We start from the raw sequence: 25,345 nt of genomic DNA on the forward strand, positions 1-25,345 counted from the left end.
ACACTGAAACTCTAGTATTTTCTTCCCTTGGGCAAAAATTCTCAAGACTAAGCATACACTGTGCTTTAAGGGTGGCAGATCACTCTGTGGGATTTATTGCTTTGTTAATATGTTCAAGCCATCATCTGTCACTCTGAGAGCTGGGAGCACTATCTGGGGTTTTTTCTGTTCATTGTTCTTCTCTGGCTCCCTTATTTTACAACTTTAGCTTTGGGCTGCATCATGGGTTTGGGAGAGAATCAGTTGCCACCCAAAATCTGATATGCTCCAAGCCTTGTGTTTTCTCTCTATCAACAGTCATTTGCCTGCTTCTGCTCAGCTCCAGGATGCCACTGTTAGAAACTTAAAAAGCTAATTTTTGGACTTCACAGGCTCTTCTGGATGCGGTCTAATTTGTCTGTTTAGTGACTTTAGTTTCACCTCTGCATGCATGATTTTGGGAAGGTGAAGAGAAGGGAAAGGTCCTTTCGTATTCCTTCCTTCCTGTAATCAGGTGGTGCCCTTGATTTTGGGTTTCTTTCCCCTCCTTATTTTGAACAGAGGGCTCTTCTGTCTCTGCAAATGGAGTCTCTGCCCAGGCACTGCCCCAGCCTCCTCAGAGCTGCACTAACAACTAGCCACTGTCCTCAGCATTAAATTAACTCCAACAAATCGTCACCACTTCCACCCCCACCTCTATTTCCATTTCATCTCAGGGCACAAGACACTTTTCCATGATATCAATACATTTTTTAATACAGGTTTTATATTCAATAGCCAAATGCTTCCTTCTTACTGAGCATCACCTTTGCTTTGGGAGCAGAGTGGAGATTGTGGGATGAGCTGAGCAGTCCTGCATCATTACACAGAGGATACGGTCTGGATATAAAAAGCAACAATGAATGCAGGCAAAGCATTTTCCTTAGTGTATCCAGGAGGCTAGGAAGGAAAGGCAGTTTTATAATTCTATTGGGTGCCCTTGCTGCTGATCATGAATTTAGTCTTGATCTTGGCAAATCAGTCACACTTAAAGAGTGACAAGGAAACGTAGCACTGGTGACAGAGTGTATTGTGAATATTTTTAAGGTCTTGGCTAAAGCACAGTTCTAGCCCAAAATATGGGCTCAAGGCCTTGCTAGACAGGCACTCTTGTCAGGGGCAATTGTGACAATCTAATCTTTCTTAAATTAAATGTTTTTTCTATTGAGGGAGTTGTGTAAATCCGTCACGTCCCCTCAGTTTCCAGCCGTCAGCCTGTGCATTGCTTGGGGATGGATTTCCTTGGTGATCCCAAGCACAGGGCTGCAGTTGCCTTCTGCACACTGCTGTCATCCTTCAGCATCACTCTGACAGCACAGTTCAGCCATTCTCATCTCATCTTTAAACCAAATGATCCTGATCATGTCTCCTTCTCAGCACCTTGATGAGGGGAGCCCTCCCTGCTGGGATGAGACAACTGAGGCACCAGGAGAACATGTAAGGGCAATGAGGCTTTTACCCATCTGGCTGTCCAAGCTGTGGTCAGAATGAGAAGGGACTGATGCTTTCCTGAAGGATAGAGGCCAGTTCCCACTGACTTGTGAAATGCCTCCCTATGGAGGAGAGGGCTCAGAGCCCCTACCAGGCTCTCCAGGGCAAAGGAGGGGGTGCTACAAAGATGAACTCTACAGTCATTAAGTGATTGACTTAAGGCAACACAGAGACTCTTTATTTCAGATATTATTATCATTGAACATTCAGCCAGTGTACCAAATATGGTACCAACTACCACTAGCAGTTAAAATATTTACATCTTCAACACTTTAATACAGTTAATTTTTTCACTATGTGTATATGCATCTTATTGATTCTGAACAGCTAAAATAGGTCAATTTATCTATGCTTCTGCAATGTTCACCTGTCAAAATACTCTCCATAATGTTCAAGAGAAAAATATCACTGCTAAAATGGCATGTCAGGCTTCAAATGCTGAAGTTGGCCTTTCTGGCATGAGTGCAAAGGAGGGACAAGGAGTGCTGTGAGAGAATGAGCCTGTGAAGTTTGGGAATCCTGTAGAGACCCAGCCTGAGAATTTACTGTTTGTTTCAGGTGTTAAAAGTCTGCAGGTTGAGAAGATCAGACCTCATTTGGGCACTTGTTATCAGTCCCTGTGGACATTAATTCTGTGGCAAATGAACTGCAATCAGTTATCTATTGGACTGGCCTGACCTTCACTGGTTCACTGGGGGGTTGGATCCTTTCCAAACCCATATGAGGAAGGCAAGTCTGTAGTGTCTGTCCAAGGCACTTTGCAGTACTTAGCCAGTGCTGCCTCTAGGACCCAATTTTCCAGCCTCTCATCTGAGCAGGGGCTAAAGCTGGGCTTGGAGTTGCAATTGTAACAGCAGAACTTGGGCTGTTACACGCCTCGAGTCCTTTCATTTCAAAGGTGGAATCCTCTGGACAACTCAGGCACTGTGGCAGAAGCCACACACACATTTTCTTTTACTGCAAGAAATAGGTTCAAGGCTCAATATGGAAATGTTCAAGGAACCGGTTCCAAAAAAAAAGCTTCAAAATCATCTTCAGCTTTGTACTTGGTGAGGCTTCAGTAGGTAATTCACAATACTATTACAGTCTGCAGGAAGGGTGATGGATTGTCATTTTGAAATGTAACTTCTGAGTTCTATTTAAGGACATCCAGGAGTGCTGCAGACCTGTGAGGGGGAAAAAAGGAAGGTTTTGTCTGGAACATCACAAGCAGCTGCAGCCAGCTTTGAGCTCAGCCATTTGGAACAAATGGAACATTCACATAAATAGGGGATAAGTGCACGTAGCAATAAATGAGTAACTAACTGGTCAACAAAATGTACAGTACTAGACATGAGAGCTTTGCTGTGTTATTCTAGGAAATAGCTCTTTCAAAGGGAGTTTAAATAAATCTCTTGCTGACGAAAGCAGTTCAAATATCAATGTTGTATAACTGGCTGATTCTATGTGAAAAATACTGATTTATTATCTAGCTAAACCTTTTGGTTCTTGAACTATTCATATTTTAGGAAAAAAAAAATCTTAGTCTAATGGGCTGAATCTCCTTCAAAAGGGTAAATGCACTCTCCAAATGTTTTTCATGGACTTCGGAAGCATGCAAATGTGACTTCAAACTGCAGTTTTACTTAGCCTTCTATGGGGGTAAACTTTAGCAGCAATGTCCTTTTATTCTATATTGCTCAGTCCTGTAACATTACACAGAAGCAGGAATAGATGGCATTTTCCAACGCCAAAGGGTCTACTAATATTTATGAAGTCATTGTACATGTCATGCCAGGAAAACATCTTTAATCTTCTGGAGTTTTAGAATTCTTGGGGAGATAGCATCTTTAAGTTTTGCTAATAAGCTTCACTCATGCTTGATGAATTTATACTGGCAAATAAGAACATTTACGCCACAAACCTCATCTGCCCAGTGGTGGTCTGGAGACTGAGAATATATTAGCCTTAATATTTAGTAATTTTGCTGATGTCCAGACTATGACCCACACTGCAGTTCTATTTTATGGTTTTCTTAAAGGAAAATTGTTAGATTTTAAGTTGGTATGTTAAATGGAGAAAAACAGAGTTTTGATCAGTTTATGTGCCTCATTATGTGCAACTGTTAGCAGAAAGGAGTGGGAAAACACTTCAACTTTTCTAAAACTCCTGTAGCAATTCCCCTGTAAGGCTGAGGGGCTGTTTTCACAGAATTTGTGGCTCATGGGCTTTTCCAACTTGAAATCATTTGGCTCCAACTATTCCTTTTGCTAAGAGACAGCAGTTTTATTACCAGTTCTAGTGCCACTCAATGCCATGCTGAGTTAATGCAGGTACAAGCGTGAGACTTGGCAAGAACCTGTTCAGTAGTCTGAAAACAATGGGTTTGTGTAGCATGTTGCCATGCTTGTTGATTTATGTTTAAAGTAAGCAGTGGATTCTGACAGGGAGTCTGTGGGCATCTGACGTAGGGTTTGTGCACTATTTTGTTTGGTCAAGAGAGGTGTTTAAGAAAAGTAAAGGTGATTTAGGGTGTTCAAGGGTGTTCAAGTCATGGTATAGCAGACTGAATTTTCAGCAGCTGGGAAATAAAAGCCTGAAAAGAAACCCTGTATTTGTGTGCAGGTTTAGTACTCTTATCTGGTTAATTGGGTGTTGTCATCTCTCTGGATTTAAATAGCATCACTCCCTTCGTACAACCCATTATATTGTGTGCTGGTGCAGAGCATTTGATATTTCCTGCTGCAGGATTGGCTGCACTTGAGCAGTGCTATGTATTTATACCTTTATAAATACATAGGACTTTGATGCCTTTGTGGATGAAAGGAATCATATAAATGGTAATTTCATTGCATAATTGTCTTACTGAATATTTTTCAAAAATATATTTAGTAGGATAGATGTAGTACATCAGGCAATTAATCATACTAGTCAATTAAACTGCTTTGGGATTTTTTAAAGGATTAACAAGTATTTTCTGGTGTTTATAGAACATGCAATGTTTCTCTTACAAAAGCTACCTGAATATAAATGTTTATTTCTTACCTTGTATTGCATCAAGTTTGCATCTACTTCTCATTAGAAATGCTCACACGGTTATAAACGTTTTTGAGAAACTTACTGCGCTGTCCTATGGTAAGAGCAGTATGTTAATTGTCAAGGGTTTTATTTAGGAGATATATATATATATATGTATATATATGCTAATAGAGTATCATACTAGAATAATAAAAATGCTTCAACTTTGGAGGAAGTTTTTGAAGTCTTTAGATTTCTTCAAAGTCCATGACCTTTTCTTCTGCTCCCTGAGGGACAGATGCCAAAGCTATTCAGACAGTCTCACTTTTGAGCTCACTGGAGTAGCAAAGCTGAAATAAAACGTGTTGTAAACTAGAATTTTGTGTTTCTTATTATGCACTTCATTAAACTAGAGGGTTGTTTTTTTTTTACATAAGCATTTGTCATCTCCATGTCAGATTTCTCAACGAACATGTTGAATTAACAGGACGTGTTTAATGCAATCTTGACAGAAAGGTTAATGAGAATTCATGAGTTCATGAATTCATGAGTTCCATGAGTACATGGAACCACAGTAAGTTGTAATTCGGCTTGTCTTAAACAGAGGTACTTATTTGTTCTGCAGTGAATGAAATTAAAAATGTTTTGAGAAATTTCATCCTTTGGTAATATCCAGTACTCTCTGTCCACTGATAGTGCACAAGATCTAGAAGGTGGGTGCCCACCAGCTGAATTATTTTGCCAAAAAATGTATGAGACAGATCTTTCAGCCTGCACACGTAGAAGGGAAAATCATTTGTGCATCTGCCTGGATGAAACTGCATGGCATCAAGGTCTCATGGCTGAGAATTGCAGAAGGAAAAGTGTAAATGAAGGCCAATATCATGGTCACATCCTGGTGAGAGTGGGTGCTGGTTTATGGCTGCTGCTTTCTCCCATCATTGCCCTTGTTTAGCCAGCCCAGTTACACAGAGGACTCACAAGGGGCTCAGGACAGTGAAGCCTATGGCTTCCTTGCACTTAGCCCTGATACCTGCAAAATCTGCATTTTTACATGGCTTATGGAAAATTCCCAGAAGTTCCCATGCCTGCCTCTAAACCTGCAACAATTTTCAGTGAAAGGGATGATCAAAGTATTAAACAGCAAAGTTTGAGTAGCTCTGTGCCCTTGAGCTGCATGTGGCTGGTGACTGCCCTGTGCCACGAATGCTTTTGGGCAAGAGCACACCCTTGGAAGGGAAGTAAGCAATAAGTGAGGATTGCAAAAACAGTATTTGTTCTTTTGGGGAAAGCTACCAATCTTGATGATGGTAATCACAGGTCTGCTTTTCTAACTTGATTAGAATCACAGTTGTGACTGCCAAATCAAACAAATTGGCATGTGATGGTGGGAACTTAAAAACCCATCAATTACGTACACTCCTACACTAAGGACAACCTGATTGCTGCTGCTGTTAGTTCAGTTTCCCTGTTGTACATTTTCTGTGTAAAGCCAGTATTATTTTTAAAATCCTTCTTTCTGCAGTCAAGGTCAAAACAGGAGAAAACTGTTATTTACATGATGAGTCATCTGATAGAGTTCAAGCATTGAAAGCTGTGTTCTTGACAGGAAGAGGAAACAAGAACATCTTAGAGTTTATTGCACCAACTCACAGCTCATTGTACAAGCTTAAATAGAAATATCATTTGCAGTAATTTAATTACCTTTTTCCAAGCTTGTTCCAATCTCTACGCCTGCATTCAGTTAACCCGTAAAATTCCTTTTTCCAGTATTCCAGTGATGTGGTATAATGGTCGTATAAAAGGGGATTAGCTGGTTTTGGGTGATGGGCTTGGTGAAAGACACAAATTTCAGGATTTTTTCCCTTAATGCATGGGTGCAAGAGGTACCAATGCTTGAGGTGCTTCAAAGCTGTGGTCGTAAATGGTCTGACCTTCCTGAGAGGTGCCAGCCTCTTAGCATAGGAGAAAGGCTTCTATTTTTTTTCAGTTTCAGAATTCGTATTTTGAGATTTTCCTAGCAAACAGATTATTTGAGCCATTTGAAACATCAAAGGAGGTGTTTCTTGGCTTGGGTGCATCTTTAATTTAAAGCAGATTTATAAAAGGCCAAAACAGGATAATGCTGCAAAAGGATTAGCTGTGGTTACTTGATTTCTGAGCAAACAGACTAATTTTGCTTTCTTTGTATGGGTGTCTTTCACAGCAAGTCCATTCAGTGAGTGTTGAACTAGGCCTGGGGTTTGGTTTTTCCAATTTTTTTTTATTTATTTCTTGTTGTTTCTATTGTGCTCTTTAGAAATCAGAAATGTTGCTGAAAGCTTTAACTTCAAAGCTTAAGCCTGCTTACCCTCCTTTGGTTGCTATGCTCCAAAAGCCATTCCTAAAGCTTCTTTGCTAGTAACTGTCAAATGTTTTGTTTCAGCGCTTCTTAGCGTCGGAGCTTCAGTCTGGCTTTTGTTTTGATTACAAAATAAAAATTCTGAGAAGTCAATTAAAAAGCAGGCTGGCATTCCTAGGACTTCAATCTTGTTGCTAGTCTGAAAGCAACCAGAGCAGTGGTGCTGCAGGATGCTATTTTACACTTGTACTTCAGATTTACTCTGTCTGTAAACAACAGAGAAAAACTCTATCTGAGACCTGAAAGTTTGCTGGGTGCTGTACATTTCACACATCAGTAACAAGGAATGAACACTGCTGGGGCCACATCATGGTCAGTGAAATCTTGGCAAACCTGTTGTGAACTGCTTAATCTAACAGGTGTAATGGAAACAATGGAATAGCTATTCTAGAGAAGAGGATTGGCTTCCTGAAATCTATTATCAGGGAATAAGGTGTTACTTGGGAACAGAAAAACTGAGATTGACTTTCACCTCTCACATTCAAAGACAAAGGTTAGTTAGAAAAAGATGACACATTTGAAAACCAAGAATGCATGCTGGAAAAACTGATGTTTCCAGTTTTGCAGAGGGACTTCAGGACATGATGGCATGTTTGACCTATGACTGGTAGCACAAGTGAACTCCTGAGTTTGCTGCTTACTGCACCACCAAGCTGTCAAAAAAAAAAATGCAGTGAGTTCTAAGAAATCATTGCTACTGAAGGATGTATGAGCTCTGAAGCCCAGAGTACAGCACTTGGCCTGACCCTTGTTCTCTGTCTCTCCTGGGAGCTCCCCAGACCTTTGTCCACATGGATTATGAGATGTTTCCAGGTACTTCCTCCTTCTCCTCAATAATTTCATAACACAGACCCTAGGAAGCACAGAAATTTATAACCAAACAATCACAGGATGGTTTGGATTGTAAAGGAACTCAAAGAGCATCTGGTTCCAACCCCCTTCCATGGGTGGAGACATCTGTCACTAGACCAGGCTGCTAAAAGCCGCATCCAACCTGGCCTTAAACAGGGATGGACAAAACACTCCAACTGTTACTCAATAATTGTGACAAGGTTGCTAGAGAAGAAACGGGCAGCACAGAATGAATTCAAGACTTAATTCACTGTTTCAAGAGGGGAAGCAGGTGCAGTAGCAACTTTTCTTCCACTTTGATTGGTAAACTTAGATATATCAGAGAGAGGGTTGAGCTGTTCTCAGTTCATACAGCCACAACAGGTCAGAATTCCATCCCAAATCACATCCTGTCAGGCATTAGATAGCCCAAAAGTAACTGCAAATATAGTACTAAATAGTTTGCTGCAATTACTGATTGATAGGGAGAGTTGATTGGGAGATTTTTGGCATGCTAAGATATTGGATCATACCAATTGCATAAAAGCCTGCAGGAAGCATGACTACCCTTTATAGTGGCCACCAGCTGCTCCTTTCAGTCCAGGTATGGACAGATGGATATGGGAATGACTGTTTAGATGGAGCATTGCCTCATCTGAAATCTAAATTGGTGCAGTCGCATGGCATGGGTGAATTGCTCTGTTTATAATGCGATTGACTGGGTGGAGACCCTGTGCTTGGGGGTCTGAATGTCTTGTGTTGCCTTCCCTCTGCCATGTGCAGGTGGTTGTTTGGCTGGTAATGGGAGTATCAGTGTGTGTACAGAGCCACAGATCGTTACCTCTTGATTATGTTCACGTTATCTGATGTGTTGTCTCCATGAGAGAAATTAAATTGCCTTTAGTAATTTGAAGCGAGTAAAAATGACAAATCATCATTCTCATGTGATCGGTAAATGGCTGCAGAATGAGAATGAGAATGCATCTCAATTACATGGCAAGTACATTTCAAGCAGCATCGATCACTCCAAATCTCCAATTGTTTTTCTGTGATTTTCTTTACTTTTAATCTAAGATGGCTTTGGTCTATTAAAGGGAAAAAAATTGTAGCTTCATTCCATTTTGAATAGTGCTATTAGCTATGAACTCTCAGCTGATGATTATGAGGAGTTAGAATAGGGAATAATTTCACAGAGACAAAAGCAATACAATATAAATCTAAAAATGAAAGAAAAGAAATGCAGTAGGAAAGTGATTTTTAAAGTCCGTGTCTTGAGATAGAGCTGACTGGTGTACTGGAAAGCAAAACCTCCCATGTGCAACTAGAAAACTTTCATCATCAGTGACCTGTCATGCAAATCCTGCAGGGAGACAACAGAGTAGACATTGAGCAGCAGGAAAAGCTTCTGTGACTGAATGTAGAATATGGGGATGGGTGACTGTGCATCATCTCCTTGGCACCTCAAATCCTGCATTTGTGCACAAGCAACCATCTCATACAGCCCAGAGTGTAAGTAGGACCTTCCTACTCAAAAATGACCTGGAGAGTCACCAAAATCAAAGTGCTGTAGCCTTTGCATGAAAAGTAACAGGAGGAGGATGGGAGGAGAGCAGGGTGGTTTGCAGATTTATGCCAGGCTGGTACTTTGTGTTAAATCTCAGTGAGAAGGGAGGATGGGTGTCTTTATTTTGACTCAGAAATTCACAGCAACAGAGGTGCTTTGTCTTCACGTCCCATTCAACTTGTATTGGTCTCATCACTCAGTGAGGGACAAGTTGAAATCAGCATTGCACAAATGTTTTCAACTTATGAATTGACTCTTCTGTGTCAAGTTCCAGCTCTGTTTGGTCTGTACTTCTCCAATAAGGACCTGACGTTCTTACAAGATGATAAACCAGCTGAGATAAGCCCACACACACCCCTTGACCTAGGGGTTTCCGGAATTGGCATCTAAATTACATGTAAAAACAAATTCAATTTTTTTATGAGGCAGTATATTTTGGTGCCTGGAACTATTTTCTTGCTTATTCATAGAATGGGAGCCATTTCCTTTCATTGTAACATTGCATTAATAAATGATCTCTTGAATGTCCTTCACCTCCACATCCAGTGTTGTGACCTTAAATGCCATATCATCTGGCTCATGCAATCAACTGCATTTTTTTAAATTTCCTGCTTCACATTGAGCTGATTGCCACTTGTTTCTCAGGGCAATGTGTTTTATATTAAAACAGAATTTTGTGCTTCGGTGGTCTGTCCAGAAGTCCCCAAATTAGCTGATTCTGCTCTGTCTGTAAGGGCAGTTTGCAGCAACATGAGTACAAGATAATTTGCTTGGTTTTCAGCCCTGCCAATCAAAACTGAGATGGTTCCACATGCCTCCAATCAGTCATCCTACTGACTCTTCAGCTCTCAGTCAGTTTGGAAAACGGTTTTGAGGTTTTTTTTATAAAGTCTTTAATATTTACCTTTTTCTTTTTTAATTTCTTTATTTATTAACTCATGGACTTTGCTTAGGAGCAGAGGTGGCCCTCTTCAGAGCAGTCAGGCTTTATGTTGTCTAAAATCACTCCTTGTCTTTAGCATATGAAAAGAAGGAGCTCCTTCTGTTCTCCTTCTCCTGAGAGGTTGAAGCCTATTTTTAGAGAAGTGTGCACAGTTCTAATTATAATGCAGAGCCACAAAATATGCAATTAATGCCATCCTGAATTGCATGATTGTTGCCAATTGCAACTCAGCTTGCTCTTTTCTGAACACCAAGAACCAATTGTTCTTGAAAGATCAACCTTCTGACTTTCCAGTTGCTCTGGAAATGGTACTCAGTTGTTTAAACTTATGCTGTAATAGTGAAAAACATTTACTTCCTGATTTTATGCAGCTGGGATCTAACAAAAAAATCAACTAAAAATTTTAAAATTAAAAAAATAATAATATTGTTACACTTTAAAATCTTAAAACTGGCAATCCTAATCTTAGGGACGTGAGCCCTGTGCTGGGAGCACTTGCAGTTGTTGACGTGACCTCCTGGCTTATCCTGATATTTAAAGATTGCCTTGATCTTACTCTCTCCTTGTGTTCCCTGGTAATTTTACCTGGAAGAAAAAGTCCTGCAGCTCTCCCTCATTAGAGCTGCAGAGTTGCAGAGGGCAGAGCCTTGCAGTGTGGAGCAATTTCTTGTCCTTGGAGCTTTGCAGAGTGAGATCTTTTGGTGTTACTGCATTTGGCTGCATAAATCCGTTCAACCTATTTAATATCAGTGGCTTGCAACCTGGGTCTCTCTCTTCTTGACCCTCCACCTGGAAGCTGTTCTTTTTTTCTAGCAGATTATGAACCACCAGCCTGTCAGCTAAGTGTGCAATGAGAGATGTTCTCAAATATTTGTTGTTTACCTGGGATATAATAAGGTCCTTCGTGTCACTCCTTGCAGAGAGGGGAATTTCTGAGCCTATCAGCTATAACATCTGCTTCAAAGCTAGAGCTAGCACACATTTTAAAAAGGCTTTAATATGTATTTACACAATAGATTGGTTGTGTTAATTAGAGTTTATTCCACCACTGGTATGCATGCATAACCCCCATTAATATCAACACCAACTATGTATTCTCATAAGGAGAACAGAGCTCCTAATTAGAGCTCCAGGATTTTAAGATATCTTCGTACAGCTTTTATTGCAAAGATTAAGTGTCGTGTGCTTGCCTGGTATGTATTCTAATAGGAAAAAAATGGTGGGGTTTTTTTATAATTACTTTTTTCCCCAGCCTCCCTTTTATTTTTCTTGCAATAACACGAGCCAGTCCCATCCTGGAGCAGTGCAAGGCAGGGCAGTAGGCCTGGCAGTGGGGAGCTTCACCCTGTGTGCAGAAGGGTGCCCAGGGAAATGGGATGACTACAGCAGCTACCTGAGTGCTGGTGTGGCTATGGAAGAGCCATCAGTGCCAGCAGAAACCTGCCCAAGGGGTCAGTCCTGGGACAGAGCTGTGTCCCAGGACAGCTCTTCTCCTTCCCAACACCCAGCACAGTGGAGATCTGCTGTGCAGAGCAGCAGAGCCCATGGCAGGGAGGGGAAGTGCTAAGGGACCACACAGCCCTGTCACACAGCCCAGAGTCTGAGACTATGGCAAGACTTCACGTTAGTGCCTGCTTCTTAACAAACATGATTCATTCATGTGGTTGACTGCTGTCTCTCAATCCTTATTTCAGGATTCCAGGTTTTACAGGGCCTGAAAAGTCTGGAGAATTCCCATTAAAACTTAATGTATGTGTTCAGCAGGATGCAATGGAAGTGCACCATATGACATTTCTTTAGGGATTTGTAGAAAAGATACTGAACCTTTTTTTGTTGTGACAAGTTTAAAAAAAAAACCCACACTTGATCTGAGTGTGTTCCAAATACAGTATTTTTTTCCATCTGATGAAAACTGGAAGCAGAGGCTTATAAAGAAAATAGTGATAAGAGTCCCAGCTAAGGAAGCAATGGCAAGCACTGCTCTAAACCTTGTAAACAAACAACCCCTCTCAAAGGGGTGTCTGAATTCCAATGGATTCTAATTATCTGCCAAGACAGATAGGTAGGAAAGAGTACTGATATCAAGAAACTCTGGACTGAAAATATATACATGCTATAATTTTAGGAAATTTTAGCTTCTGCCTGTGGCAGGTACTGGGTAAAAGATAAGGTAGAAAATAATGAGCTTTTGTTATTTGTATGTGTAGTTTCGAAGAGACATATTGTGAGTGAACAAAAGATGCACCATAAAACAAACACTGCACTGAAATCATTCTTGGTGAAAATGTAAAAAGCTGTAGGGTGCTAAAAATGCAATGTCTTCCAGGCAAGAGCACTGTTCAACAACAGAGCCTTGGAGACACTGTCATTAATATGATGTAATATCTCAGGAGTTTAACATTTAATTAGTATACTATAAAATTTAACCTCCTGTTTCATTGTTCACTCTTTCTCAAACAAGACTTCATGTTTATCTTTGTCATGTATATTGTCTGCTAGTTCCTACATACCCTCCTTTTTAATTTACATTAAATTAATGATAGAAACAACAGAAGTTTGGAACTGAAAACTTTCTCCTGTATTAGCATGACTACAAGAAATTTTCAGTTAGAGATTTTTGAATTAGGAGTTGGTCTTCGATGATCATTGTGCATTCCTTCCAGTTGAGGATACTCTATGATTTGATGCACTAAGACCAAAGAGGGGTCTTGGAGAGCCTCCCCCGAGGGATCCCTGGATTAAGTGTGCTCTGTCCTCCCCTTCCCTGGAGTTTGTTTTGTTGGCTGTGAGCTCACCCAGGATCCTGTGAAGTGCTCTGTCTGTGCCCTAGGAACAGGAGCAATGCTGGGTGTCCCAGGGATGTCCCTGGGATGTCCCAGGCCCCCTGGGGCATCTGCAGCAGCTTTTCAATTCCTGCTTTGCCACTAAAGATGCTGTCAGGGCTAGGATGTGCTGCTGTACCTGGTTGTGTTTTAAGCAAATCCATGAGCTGCTTCTGTCAGGATGCAAAGCTCTTCAGACATTAATGCACTGGGCTGTACCAAGCTGTCCAGGAAAACATTCATTAGTCAAATATACACCCTTGCACAAAAGATCACAGTAAATTACTCGACAAGATTACTTACTTGCAGGTTAGATCAAAACCTGGCTGCCAGAAGTTGAAAGCCAATATAAAGGCAGAGATATGCTGTTTTATTACATCATTAACAAAAAATCTAGATTCTCCTCTAGCAGGGACTGGAGGCTGGAGACTAGCAGACAAGAATAAAATAGCTAGGAATAAATTTTATGTAGCTATTTTCTTTCTCCCTCAAATGTGAATGCTTATGCAAAACACATTGCTGTAGATTCACTGACAATAAAGAGGGAATCATTATACGAGTAGTGGATTCTCAGGGGAACACTTTAACCAAAACACACTCTGCAGTAATTTCCCACATCTTAGTTGAATAAATTAATTTATGAATTTTCCATGAATATGTTCAACCATTTCTCCCCTCATATATTTTATTGATCTCCATATACATTTAGCAACAAATAACAGAGCTGCTTTTCCATTTGCAGTAAAATAGTTTAGAGATGTTTATGTGGGCCTTGGGGTTCAGAGTAAACAAATGCAGTTCACACACCAGGGAGGCAGTAGAAAAATACAGAGCTTGCAAGACCCAGGGAGCTCTAGCAGAGCGGCTCAGCAGAGAGTCGAGGCATATCCAATCATATCACTGGCAAAATGAGTCCCCTGAAATGAGAGGGACCAGACCCAAACTGTGGGGCTGCTCCCACTGAGTCCTGTGCACAGTCACTGCAAGGAGCCTTGTGACTCATGTCTGCAAAATGTATAATGTCCCTCTGCGACATGTGAAAGACTGCGAGTTTTTCCAAATACTGTGTATCATTCTATTGTGCATGGTCTGGAGAAAGCCAGCAGGCTCCTTATAGACTGTAGATCCATAGGCAAAGTAGTCCAAAAAAGTCATTATTGCTCCACAAGACATCCTCTGTGGCCACTCTGCCTCTGAATATCACTTAGTGAGGCTTAAGCAATGTCATTAAATCCAAAGTTGAGCTACTCATGTAGGTTATTACAGTGAGTAAGCACAGCATCCATGTTTTCCTTTAGGGAAGGAATAAAGACTTACATACAGTGATTAGGTGTTGAAAAGTAATTAGTATTATCCTAATTTAATATTAAAATGATGGAGTTCTTTAATCATCATGCCCCAGCACCAAACATCCCAAACAAGCATGGTGGGAATATAATGTGGTTAATCATGGGTGTAAACTTACATGTGACTGTGCCATAGCAATCTTCAAGCTGGGCTCTCCTCCTCGCCCTCAGATAATAGAACCCTATTAAGCAGTTTATTTTTTTGGTTTATGTTTGGCTTTTTGATTGTCATTTTTATCCATCATATGGAAAGCTGAGGAAAAACTTGCCTTGCTGTTTCTAAGTCTAAAGCTCTTTCTTTCTTAACTGCACGTAATAATGGGCTTGAAATAGGCTGTGCCATCTTAAAGGTTGGTATTTGAAGTATAATTGCTAATGCTTGGATACATAATTTACATTTATTATGCATAATAAAATATGTAAGTAACTGATGTTCTGTAAGGGATTAAATGATCAACTCCAGCTGCTGGAAGAAGATTTATGCCTGTGTTCTCAATAACACATTGACTATCAGAATATGTTGCAGAAGGTCACTGCCTTCAGGACTTCACTCAGAGAGTGTCATCCTTTCTCCCCTTCTCTTTCCTTCTGATGTACTCTCTCATCTTTGTGCTCTGTGCAAAGTGTATTTATGGAGCAAACAGTTGAAAAATAAGTGCATAGATTCTCTTCAGTCTTGTGAGAAACTGGTGTAAAATGCAAGCTAAGCATGCACATGTTTGTGTGTGGCCTGAGAAGGGCAAGACATCACAGAGAGCTCAGAATCACCCTGATGCATTGAAGCTGAGGATGGCAGGGATATAATGTCGACAGAAAGGGATGTAGGCACAGGATAATGGTCTCCTGCTGCTAGATTAAAGCCTGGGCAAAGATGAGCCCTTTTAACAAAAACAAACGCAGGCAAAGCCCAGATATTTGCAGTACTTTCAAAGCAGGAGGTGTTTATCTTGTAACAACATCCAGCTCTGTGCTCTTGGCTTCCACTGCACCAGAATAACAGAGGATGTGCTGTGGGTTCCAGCAGTGGCTGTTGCTCAGTGAGCCTCTCTTGCCCACTGCATCCTCCATGGTAACACCATGGGCTCAGGCTCCGTGTCCTTCAGCTGTGTCAAAACACATCATGTCCCACTGTGCAAACATGTTGGCCTGCTTTTGAATGAATCATAGAATTAATCTTTAATAAAACTCAGATCAAAGGGATTTTACAGCCCAGCATTCCTGTTTTCCTTGGCAGGGGGCAGTCCCTGCAGGGAGGAGGGCCAGCCTGGGCGCCACAGGCAACACTCCCCTGCGCATCAAAAGCCCTTGGATTCTGGTCTGGTAAAAGCAGTGCTTGAAGAAGACAAAAAATGGAACTGAATTCAGTTCATTAGGTATCAAGCCAAAGAGAACAGTTGTGTTTCTGCTGCCCTGCACTGTTTTCTTTCACGTCATTTTATTAGTACATTAGCCCAATCTCCAGCCACTGGTGCTGCTGGGCACAGAATGGGGAAATACCCATGGGGCAGTCACTGAAGAGAGGGCAACTACACAGGCACAGAGCTCTTGGAGGAAAGTCAGAACTAAAATGTATGTAATGCAAACAACAAAGGCTAGGAATAGCCAGTGTTATGTCATAAAAGTATTTGTAATAGAGATTGCAGTTTTGCAAGCTATCCAATGCCATTACTGATAATGCAATTTCTCATTTAATCCACAGCTGCTATTTTATATCTTGTCCTAATTAGTATTCTTGCTCTTTTTTTATGCTTTTAGTGCAAGATGGAGTTTCATGCATGTACTTCTGGCAAAACCATCACAGCTCGATGTGAAGGGCCCTGTCCCTGCCTTCCAGGACCTGAAAGTTTAAAACACAAGATGGAGAAAACTGGTAAGTTGAGCTGTTAATGAAATCATGGCAGATTAATTGGGTCCTGCTATGTTCTTAGAAAAATGTAAGAAAGACTTCTTAACTGGTATATTTTGTATGTAAGACTTTCTGAGAAAGAGCTAAGGTGCAACTAATCATTTTCTAAATAGGGAGTGCTTTCAAACACCTTAATGGCTGCAAAAATAACTCCCACTTGAGAGAGTCTCATAGGAAAACTAAATTCTGGCTAATGAATCTCAATTTGAAGTGAAAACATTTTGAATGGAAATATTGAAGCATTGTGAAAGAAGATAGCAAAAAATACTGATTGATGGTTCATTATTTTGTGAGTTCAAAGGAATCAGCAGACTGTGTGTGAACTAAAAAGTCATTTAAAGTCACACATATGTATTACATGGGATCTGAATTATCATTTTCATTTTGATTGTTATTAATGTTATCATTAGAAGTCAAACATATATAAAATAGACATATGTATCTGTGTTCATGTATAAATCTGTTTCAATCACAAAGTCATTGCAAATGATGCTGTATAAAACTGAAGGTTGGAGTCTCAGCACAAATGGCCTCTTTCCCTGCCAGCTCTCTGGTGAGTTCTGTGAGCAGGTCTGAAAGCCTGGTGAGCTAATTCACTCCCCCAGGTGTTTTCCAAGGAAGCAAGCACAAGCTGTCTCGGTGTGACCTCATCCAAAGGGAATTAGGTCTGTCAGTGGAGACTGACTAAAAGCAGAAGTCCAGCAGCAGGAGGGCAAGTGTCATGGCCAGGTTCTGTCTAAGAGTTTCTTCCCTGCTGTGAGGAAAGTCCTTTGGAGGGAAAAGGTTTGTTGCCTGTGGCTGTGTTTTTTTGGTGTGAGTGCAGATGTTCTGGTGAGAGCTGGCACAGTGAGCATGAGCCTGGCTTTAAGCCTGGGTTTGAGTACAGTGTTGCCTCTCCTCTCTCAGGAGTGCTGAAAGTTTAACTCACTGACTGCTGCCTGTATTGGGAGCTCACAAAGCCAAATCTGGGACTTAGGCAGAGTTTGCTCAGTCATGTTAAGCAGTGAAATGTGTTTGTCTGGTGCATCACATAGAGTCTAACAGGAGGCTTTAACGTTGGTCTGTTGGACCCAAAATATTTTTGAACCTCTCTTCTCCTCCCCATTGTGGACATGTTCTAATGGTAGCACAGGAACAGGGAAAAAGTTTAAACATTTCTTCTGGTTAGTTCAGGCCCTGTCACCTCAGCTGAAAACACTGATTATCCTGCTGGTGGTTCTCCCTGCACACATTCTATACTCCAGCACAGGACCAGTTTTCACATTAGACCTCCATCTACTTTCTAGAAAAAGTGTTTCTCCAGCTTACATTTTGAAAATTCAGGTTTGTTTCATTTTTTAAAAATTGCAGACATTTTTCTGCACAACTCTCAAACTTTGACCATGTGTTGTAGATGGCAGTGTTCTAAAATCAATATATAACTGTAGTATTGCTTTGTGTGGCTTGAATCTTCTGGTTGCAGAATGCCCACTGATAAATTGCCTTATTCATATTTTCTATTTCTTGTAGCCCTTATCAGGCTACAAGAAATATTTCTTTTTCTTTGCCCTTTTTATTTCTTTGCCCTTATCAGAAAGAGTATCAGATTAATAAATCTTCAGTGACATTTCAAGCTTACAATTTCATTCACACAAGAGAAAAAAGATTCTAATAACCCTTATCTTGATAAATGCAATTTGACAGGGTATATGTATTCTGAAACCCAGGCTTTTGTTTTGCTTGACTCAAAACTTTAACTCCAGCCAACAAAGCATTAATTTAATGAATTGGGTGATCTGCAGAGCAACTTTCCTGAAGGCTTTTTCAAGAGGCCAAACTTGAACTAGCAGTGCTCTGGCCATTTTCTTGGTGACAAGGGTATCATTATTATTAGGTACTGAAATGTCCACAAAATGATTTGGAATTGAAAATCAAATAATCAATAGCAAGGCCACTTTATGACTTGTTTCTTTTCTGGATCTTTAAATGTGCCAGTAACGTTCCAGTTAAAGACTTCCTCTATTTTCCTGTTTCCTTTCTTCAGCCATTGTCTTTTCAGTTGACCCACTAAGCCTAAAGGAGTCTCAAACTGAGTGTTTCAGAGTTTGTCTTTTAAAGAAGTGCTCACAGGAGTTTCCGTGAGAAACTATGAGTTAATTCTACATACCAGCAGAAATTTTACACAGGTGCAATTTTAGCAGTGTCTGAACAGGGATTTGGAATTGTGGGAGTCTCCCCTTTGCAGCCAGAGACTCAGCCAGCTTTCCTTAGTGTATGAGAAAATGTTGAATTCTAGTTGCTGACCACAACAATTTCCGCATGCTGCCTTTTGTAAGAATCCCTTTTTTGCTGAACAAGTAGTGTCAGCTGGCTCTGCAGACATAAGCCCTGACCAATGTCTATGGCAACATGGCAGTGCTGGGTTCACAGCTGGATAAACGATCTGAAAGGTCCAGCCTGAATGATCTGATGAACCTGGGTGGGAGATGGGCAATCCATTCCATGGCAGGGCACAGGACACTCCCAAAACCTGGTCAGGGCAGCACTTCAGTGCTTTCCTCTTCACCACATCCCAGACCTCTGAGGTGGGACCTTCTGACTAGAATGTCAGTTATGTGGTATCTTAGTGTTTCCTTTGGTGTTCACACAAAATTATTTTATTTCCTCATATGCTACAACAGTATCATTAACATTGCTGAATTAGCCTAAAAATCAGTAGTTTGTTTTCTCACATAAAAATTTGTGTGAAAAAACCTGCAGACCATTGGGATTTATTTTTGCTCCTTATGTAGTTGCCAGGTTTGTGAAGTGTAATGTTCAGTAGAAAATGATACAGAGCTAAACCTCATGCCTTATACAGACGTGTCATTGGAAAAATACTAAGGAGAATAACAGCATAAATGCTTCCAGCAAAATGGAAATGCAGCTCTTTGAGCTCACACATCTACGTTTTGATGCCTATTATACAACAAGGTTAAATATACGTGGTTGTGAACTTCACGTTTGAAGACAGTTTGCATTAATCTTTACACATTCATTCGATCATACTCAAATATTATTCCATGATAAATTACTTTCAGAAATTAAAAATTTAAAGGAACATTTAATTTCCAAAGTACTGTAATTCTAAATGTCATGACCTTTTTTTTATACGCTTGTGAATAAAATTGGCAGCAGCATCAAAGAAAAGCAATTTAAGTGTATGTGCTCAGAGGTAACAATGGACTGCAGTGTCTGAGTCGTATTCCTTCCTCCTCCCTGAGCTCCTTTGAAAACATCCCAGCTCTGAGGATGAAAATGAAGACTAATAATCATGTTAAAAATTGGAATTCCTTTCATAGTGTTAACTGCTACTGTGGAGACATTAATAAAATAACATGAATGCAAGCAAAAGTAAACTACACCAGGATTATTACCTTTAATGGCAAATAACAACAATAAAATCTTTCTACCATAAAGTTAAATCTTTGAAGAGATGGCAGGATCATGTTCTTCATTTTCTGAAATGGAATTTTGAGTCAGAGTGTGAAAGGTAGAAAACAGGTCTCTGTGAAGGTACTAATGGAAGATTTTGGAAGACAAGCCCTAATGCTTTTACTCTTTGCTGTTTTAGACACATTTAGATTCCTTTGATTTATCAAAACACTTGCTATGCTTCATAATTCACAGCAGTATCCCAGCTTTACAATATGCTTCCATGATAGCTGCTGATTTTCAACTCAGCTACCCAGAGACAGAGGTTGAGCTGTAATCTGCCCTGAGGTTAGCTGCCCTTCCAGAGTGTGTATGCCCTTTGATTTAATACTGTAAAACGAATAAGGCTATAATTTCAACAAAAGAAAACTACTAGAAACTGACTCTAAGAAATTATTTAAGACACAGAATCTTGTCTGCTGGTGGTTTTCAGGTATCTCTTTCCAATATTGGGTAGAGTCTTCATCAGTCATAACTTATTTTTAGACCAAATGAAGCTTCCAAAATCCCACCATAAATAAAGAACTAAACAAACTGTTTCAATTCTTCAGAACCTCCTGGCAAAGGAAGAGAATCTTCTCTTAAATGTGCTGTTCATTCTATCAAAACACCAACACAGTGCCATGACTGGGGTGTCTCCTGGCAGGTGTGAATTCGTGGTTGCAATAATGTGGTTCTCTCAACTTCCCCCATTGCTGTGTGACTCCTGTTTGGTCTGTGTGAGTGGTGTAGGTGCTCAGGCAGGATGGTAAATGTTTAACAGCCTGTCAGGGCTGTTTCTGACCATACCCTGTCTGTGCTTTCTAAGTTAAGTGCTGTACTCCCAACACACCAGATTTCATTTGTTGCCATCAGGGTTGCAGAGCCACTGGAGCGTGAATGGATGCAGTAATTCTGAGTAGTTTTATCCCTGTCTATGCATTGTGTGCTTTTGACCTTGCAGAAATGCCCAAGGCAACTTCTAAGGAAATTCTATTATCTTGATACAGGGAATATAAGGTCAATAGGCAGAAGCAAATATATTCAAATACGCCAAGTGTTGTTTAAATTTCTGAGGAGAACCAAGGGAACATTTTTAAGTTACAGGAATAGGTCTTGGCAAGCTTGATCAAGAATCTACATTGTTTAGGGTATGAATTGTAGCATTTAACTACCAGCCCTATAGGGTGTGATGGATGAGAAGGTCTAATGGTTCCTTTCCTATATAAAAAGAGCACTCAGTGCATGAAGTTTATTTGAAGAAATCAGTCTTGTTTCTCAAATGAGTTGTATCATTTCTTGTGTCTGAATGACTGACAACTAAAAGAATTTTAGGTTTTGAAATCCACTTTCAGCAAATATTTTAGTTTCAAATTGCTATTCACAGGTTTTTATAACTGCAGAGTACATAATTTTAAAGTTTATGAAGATGAAGTATGAGTCATGAACATGGTTGATTTGAAATTGGTACAGATTTGCCAGCAAATGTTTCCTTTTGTGACTTTAGTTTTAAAAAAAGGCCCTTTCTGATGTTGAATTTGCATGTTGATTTTTAAATTACTCACTTGAGTCTCATACTCTGGGAATGATAAAACAAAAGCTTTCCAAAATTAAGGTTACCAAGGGGTTCAAAGCTTTAGTATATCTCATGGAAACTAGGCGTGTTTTTTCCTCCGGACTTCATCAGTAAATAGTAGATTTATTAGCTCTAAATTGTGCAGGATCTGGCACTTTGGCTCCAAAATTTTCTGTATGAATACTGCAATTCAGTTTTTTAATTTGTTACATGATGAAATGAACTTACCCAAGAAAATCTGAGTTATGTAATTTCTGTAAATAATAATTACTATTACCAATACAATTACTTTGCTTGCCAGCTTTCACACAAGAGGATCAGTCTTTATTCCTTTCCCCAAAGCATGAAAGATTAACTTTTTTCACTTCTGCAAGATACTGTTTGTGAGTAGTGAAGCGACTGGACCCAATTAATATTTGATTAAAGAAAGTCAGGAAGCAGGCAAGAACAGATACCTCTGCTCTCCAGGATGGCTCTTGGTGTCACCCACTCCTCTTGGAAGAAAAAGTCAATAGCTCCAAGACTGAGATAGCAAAATCAACCTCCTGCCAGTGTCAGAAGACCAAAGCAATGGTGGCTGGGGGGTGTTTTGTTCAGCTGCTTGACCTCACATGAACCTTCCTTTTGTGCACTGGGCAAAAGCAAGAGCTGATGAGGGAAAGGCCAGTTGTAGAATTCATGCAGTGTTTTTCCTCTTCCCAAAATACAACTGACTGTGACTCTATAATGAGACAACACACACCGTAATTGTAAACTGTATAATTGAATAAACAAGTCCAAATTTCTCTTTCACCAGTATATGAGCACCACATTTTAGGATGTAGGTGCAAACAGCCATAATGGTACCATTTAAGAGCTCAAAGTTGTGCAAAGGAAGAATACAGAGAGGTTTCAAACATCATATCTAAAATAACTTTTCAACTTAAGCAAATGCTATTGAATTTTTCACCACCACTCAACATGCCCATGCTGAGGTTCTGAATTATATGTACAAAGTATTTATACAATGGAAATGAAATGCAAATTTTCAGGTTCCTGTATTTTCCATCATAATTGTGTTGTAAAGGAAAATCAGCCCAAAAAACTTGGTTAGACTTGAAAGTAAACTCAGGTTTGGATCTGTGATACCTCAGTGCTTTTTCTACCAAAGAGTATGAATTAAAATATTTTTGTGCTTTCAGCAATTATGCACAGAAAGCACGCAGGTGGCTATGTGAAGCCTGCTTTGACATGAACTTGAAAAGGAGACAGAATTGTCCCCTGTAGAAATGTTGTGTTTTGATCTGGCTCTAAGGCTTAGGAACTCAGCACAGAAGCATTGATTAGAGCAGGCCCCAGACACAGAACAAGTTAGGGATGATACCATCCATTGACTAGCTGTCACTTTTTTGGCATGATCTTCTATGGGTTTGATCAAATTATAGCAGGCTCCAAAATATAGCAGCCAACATCTGCTTTAGAGGCAGCACTGACAGGAAGGAGGAAAAGGCAGCACTCAGAAAAGTGTGTTGTTCACTTTGCTGCTTTCAGGTGCTTGCTGAAAGGATGCTGACTGTAGCATCAACATCCCTGTCAGCAGGATTTGCCCTTTTGGTAAGGTCACAAGGTAAGGTGGCAAGAGAATAATGTTGAGCCAAAATTCCTGACATAATTTTTGAGGTTGAACCAGGACGTGAGACATAATTCCTCATCATTGCTAAATAAAGACTAATCCCAGATGGCAGCAGGAGACAGGAACTGCATAAAAATAACTGTGTTGTGGTGTAATTATATTAAAAACAGTAGGATATTCTTTTCAATCCTTTTGAAATCTTTTGAAAGAAAACTTTTAAGGCTGTGTTAACTCCCTGGCAGCTCTCTGTGGCTGAGTCAAGTCCTCATATTTTCTCAAGCATTTATAGCTGTGTGTTTGCCCAAGCTTAGCAATAAATACAGGCTTCACCCCTTCCCCAGGAGTGGTCACCTGCTTAAACAGAAATAACATTTAAAAGATTGATTTGGTGGGTCTCATCCATGTAACCAGTTGTGGCTAGCACAGGTCTTTCCCATGAGAATTTTTTCCTGTGTTTTATAAACAAAGATAAAGTTTGGATGTTATTAAAAACAGTGTCTTGAGATTTGGACAGTTCAGGCCTGGCCAGTCAGGCCTAGGGGGAGGTTTCTGACTGACCAATCTGAGTGACCTCTGAAAAATCTATATGAGTTGGAATTAAATAATAAAAGCTCTCTTTTTTTATGCCACACTGAGAATCCGGGCCTTCTTTCTCTGCTAGTGGCTCAACAGCGACAACCAGTAGCTGTGGATTGCTCACTTCCACATTCAATTTGATACAGAACCCAAACCTAAATGGGCCACAGGTCCCAAGGGCAGTGTAAGCATCACCTGGATCAGTGACCCTGCAGACAACTTCCCACCTGGACACACAAAGGATTCAGGATACCACTGGGATGAATAAACCAAAAACAATAACAGCACACTGAGACACCTCTGTGGTCATTGGTTTCATAAACAGCATTCAACAAAATGTTAAAATGGCTATTGATTTTTTTTTTTGGCATAAAGAAAAGGTTACAAAATGACAGACAGGGTAAACACTTTGTGTCAGCAAGTAACAATAATTTTCAGACGAGAAGTAATTTGATTTTGGATTGCCAACAGAAAACTATTGAAGTGGCACACTGTGTTAATGGAAACACCATCTAGTAACAGCAGGTGTTTGTGTGCTGATAATGATAATTAGAGCACTAAAATCTCTCTCATCATAAACAAAATCAAATAAATAAGACTGGTTCCATATAGTTTTTTTCTCATGGATATTGATTTCTGGATTTTTGGGAATATTTCCCTAATATTTATTCCAAGAAAAATTTTGTAAAATCCCTGGAAACTTGACAGTGAAATAATTTATAGTGCATATCACTGTGGTGTTAAGCTAAAACATCCCAGTGTAAGGCAAAAAAACCCCCAAACCTTTTCAGAAGAATACAGAAGAAAATAAGACTTTGGTTGTTTCAAATACATATTTTTCTCTTTTTTGGGGGTTTTTTCTTTGGTATTTAAAGGGCTAAATTCCATCTTTAGTTACTCCAGTATAAATCTGGAATAGTTTCATGAACAATGTTGAGCTAATTGCTTTTGGTTAAGTTATTCTGAGTCTATAGAGGTATAAGTAAGTATAGCCTAGAGATTAATTGATCATTCCAGAGAAGTTGTAACTTTTTATGCAGCATTGTGGCAAATTGGTTCTTGTTTTTTTCAATTTCTAATTCCTTATTAGTGCAGAAGGAGGGAGATGGTATTTGTGATATCACCACCTCATTCCAAATATATATCCTTGCATATTTTATAGCTTTTACTGACCCAACAGGGACCTTCCTACATTCATTTTCCTCTGAAGAATTGCATTTTTTTGTAATTCAGTTTAATGGACTGCATGTAAATCAAAGAAATAATGTTATCTGTTTTCTGTAAAGCAGCTGTCTTAGATGTGGACTAGAATGAGAACCTGTACTAAATTACTAAAATCTGAATGATTTGGCTCAAGTCCATCTCTGTCAAAGAGGAGTCCCACATCCACACAAAAACACTAAAATATCCTGCAATACACAAAAAAAAATATTAAAGAAGCTTCCAGGCAACCACCATAGATCTTTATGTCCCAAATATTAAAATATCTATGTTTTTACATTTAGTAGTTTTTTTCAGGTACAGACTCAAACTCTGAACACTGGATTGGTCACTCAAAATTGCAGTTTGACCTTCCCTGCAGGTGTCCCAGGGCAGCCTCTCTGGAGCTCCCTTTGGGATTAGTTTGCACAGACAGATCTTAAATTTGGAGCTGAATTGCAAAGCCTTAGACCCTACAAGCATCCAAATAAGTCTTTATCATATTTCTAATTAATAGTAACACAGAGAGTGGCTGAGATTATGTCCAAGCAATCTGTTTACTCTGTGATGATTTTCAAACTAAGTCTTAACTACATTTCTATAATATTGTGTTCCAGTAAGTGAGAGAGT

The 25,345-nt window shown here is 39.8% G+C and overlaps 1 protein-coding gene across 1 annotated transcript in view; it reads left to right on the forward strand.

Annotated features, from left to right (window-relative positions):
• Nucleotides 1–25,345, forward strand: part of SPOCK1 (SPARC (osteonectin), cwcv and kazal like domains proteoglycan 1) — a 268,898-nt gene that overhangs the window by 193,750 nt on the left and 49,803 nt on the right. The window contains exon 6 of the mRNA XM_085073585.1: nucleotides 16,169–16,283. Within this exon, the coding sequence (XP_084929711.1) occupies nucleotides 16,169–16,283 (115 nt within the window). The remainder of the gene's footprint in view (nucleotides 1–16,168; nucleotides 16,284–25,345) is intronic.

Source organism: Lichenostomus cassidix, chromosome 13, assembly GCF_008360975.1.
Source record: "Lichenostomus cassidix isolate B80296 chromosome 13, HeHo_3.0, whole genome shotgun sequence".
NCBI lineage: Eukaryota > Metazoa > Chordata > Aves > Passeriformes > Meliphagidae > Lichenostomus > Lichenostomus cassidix.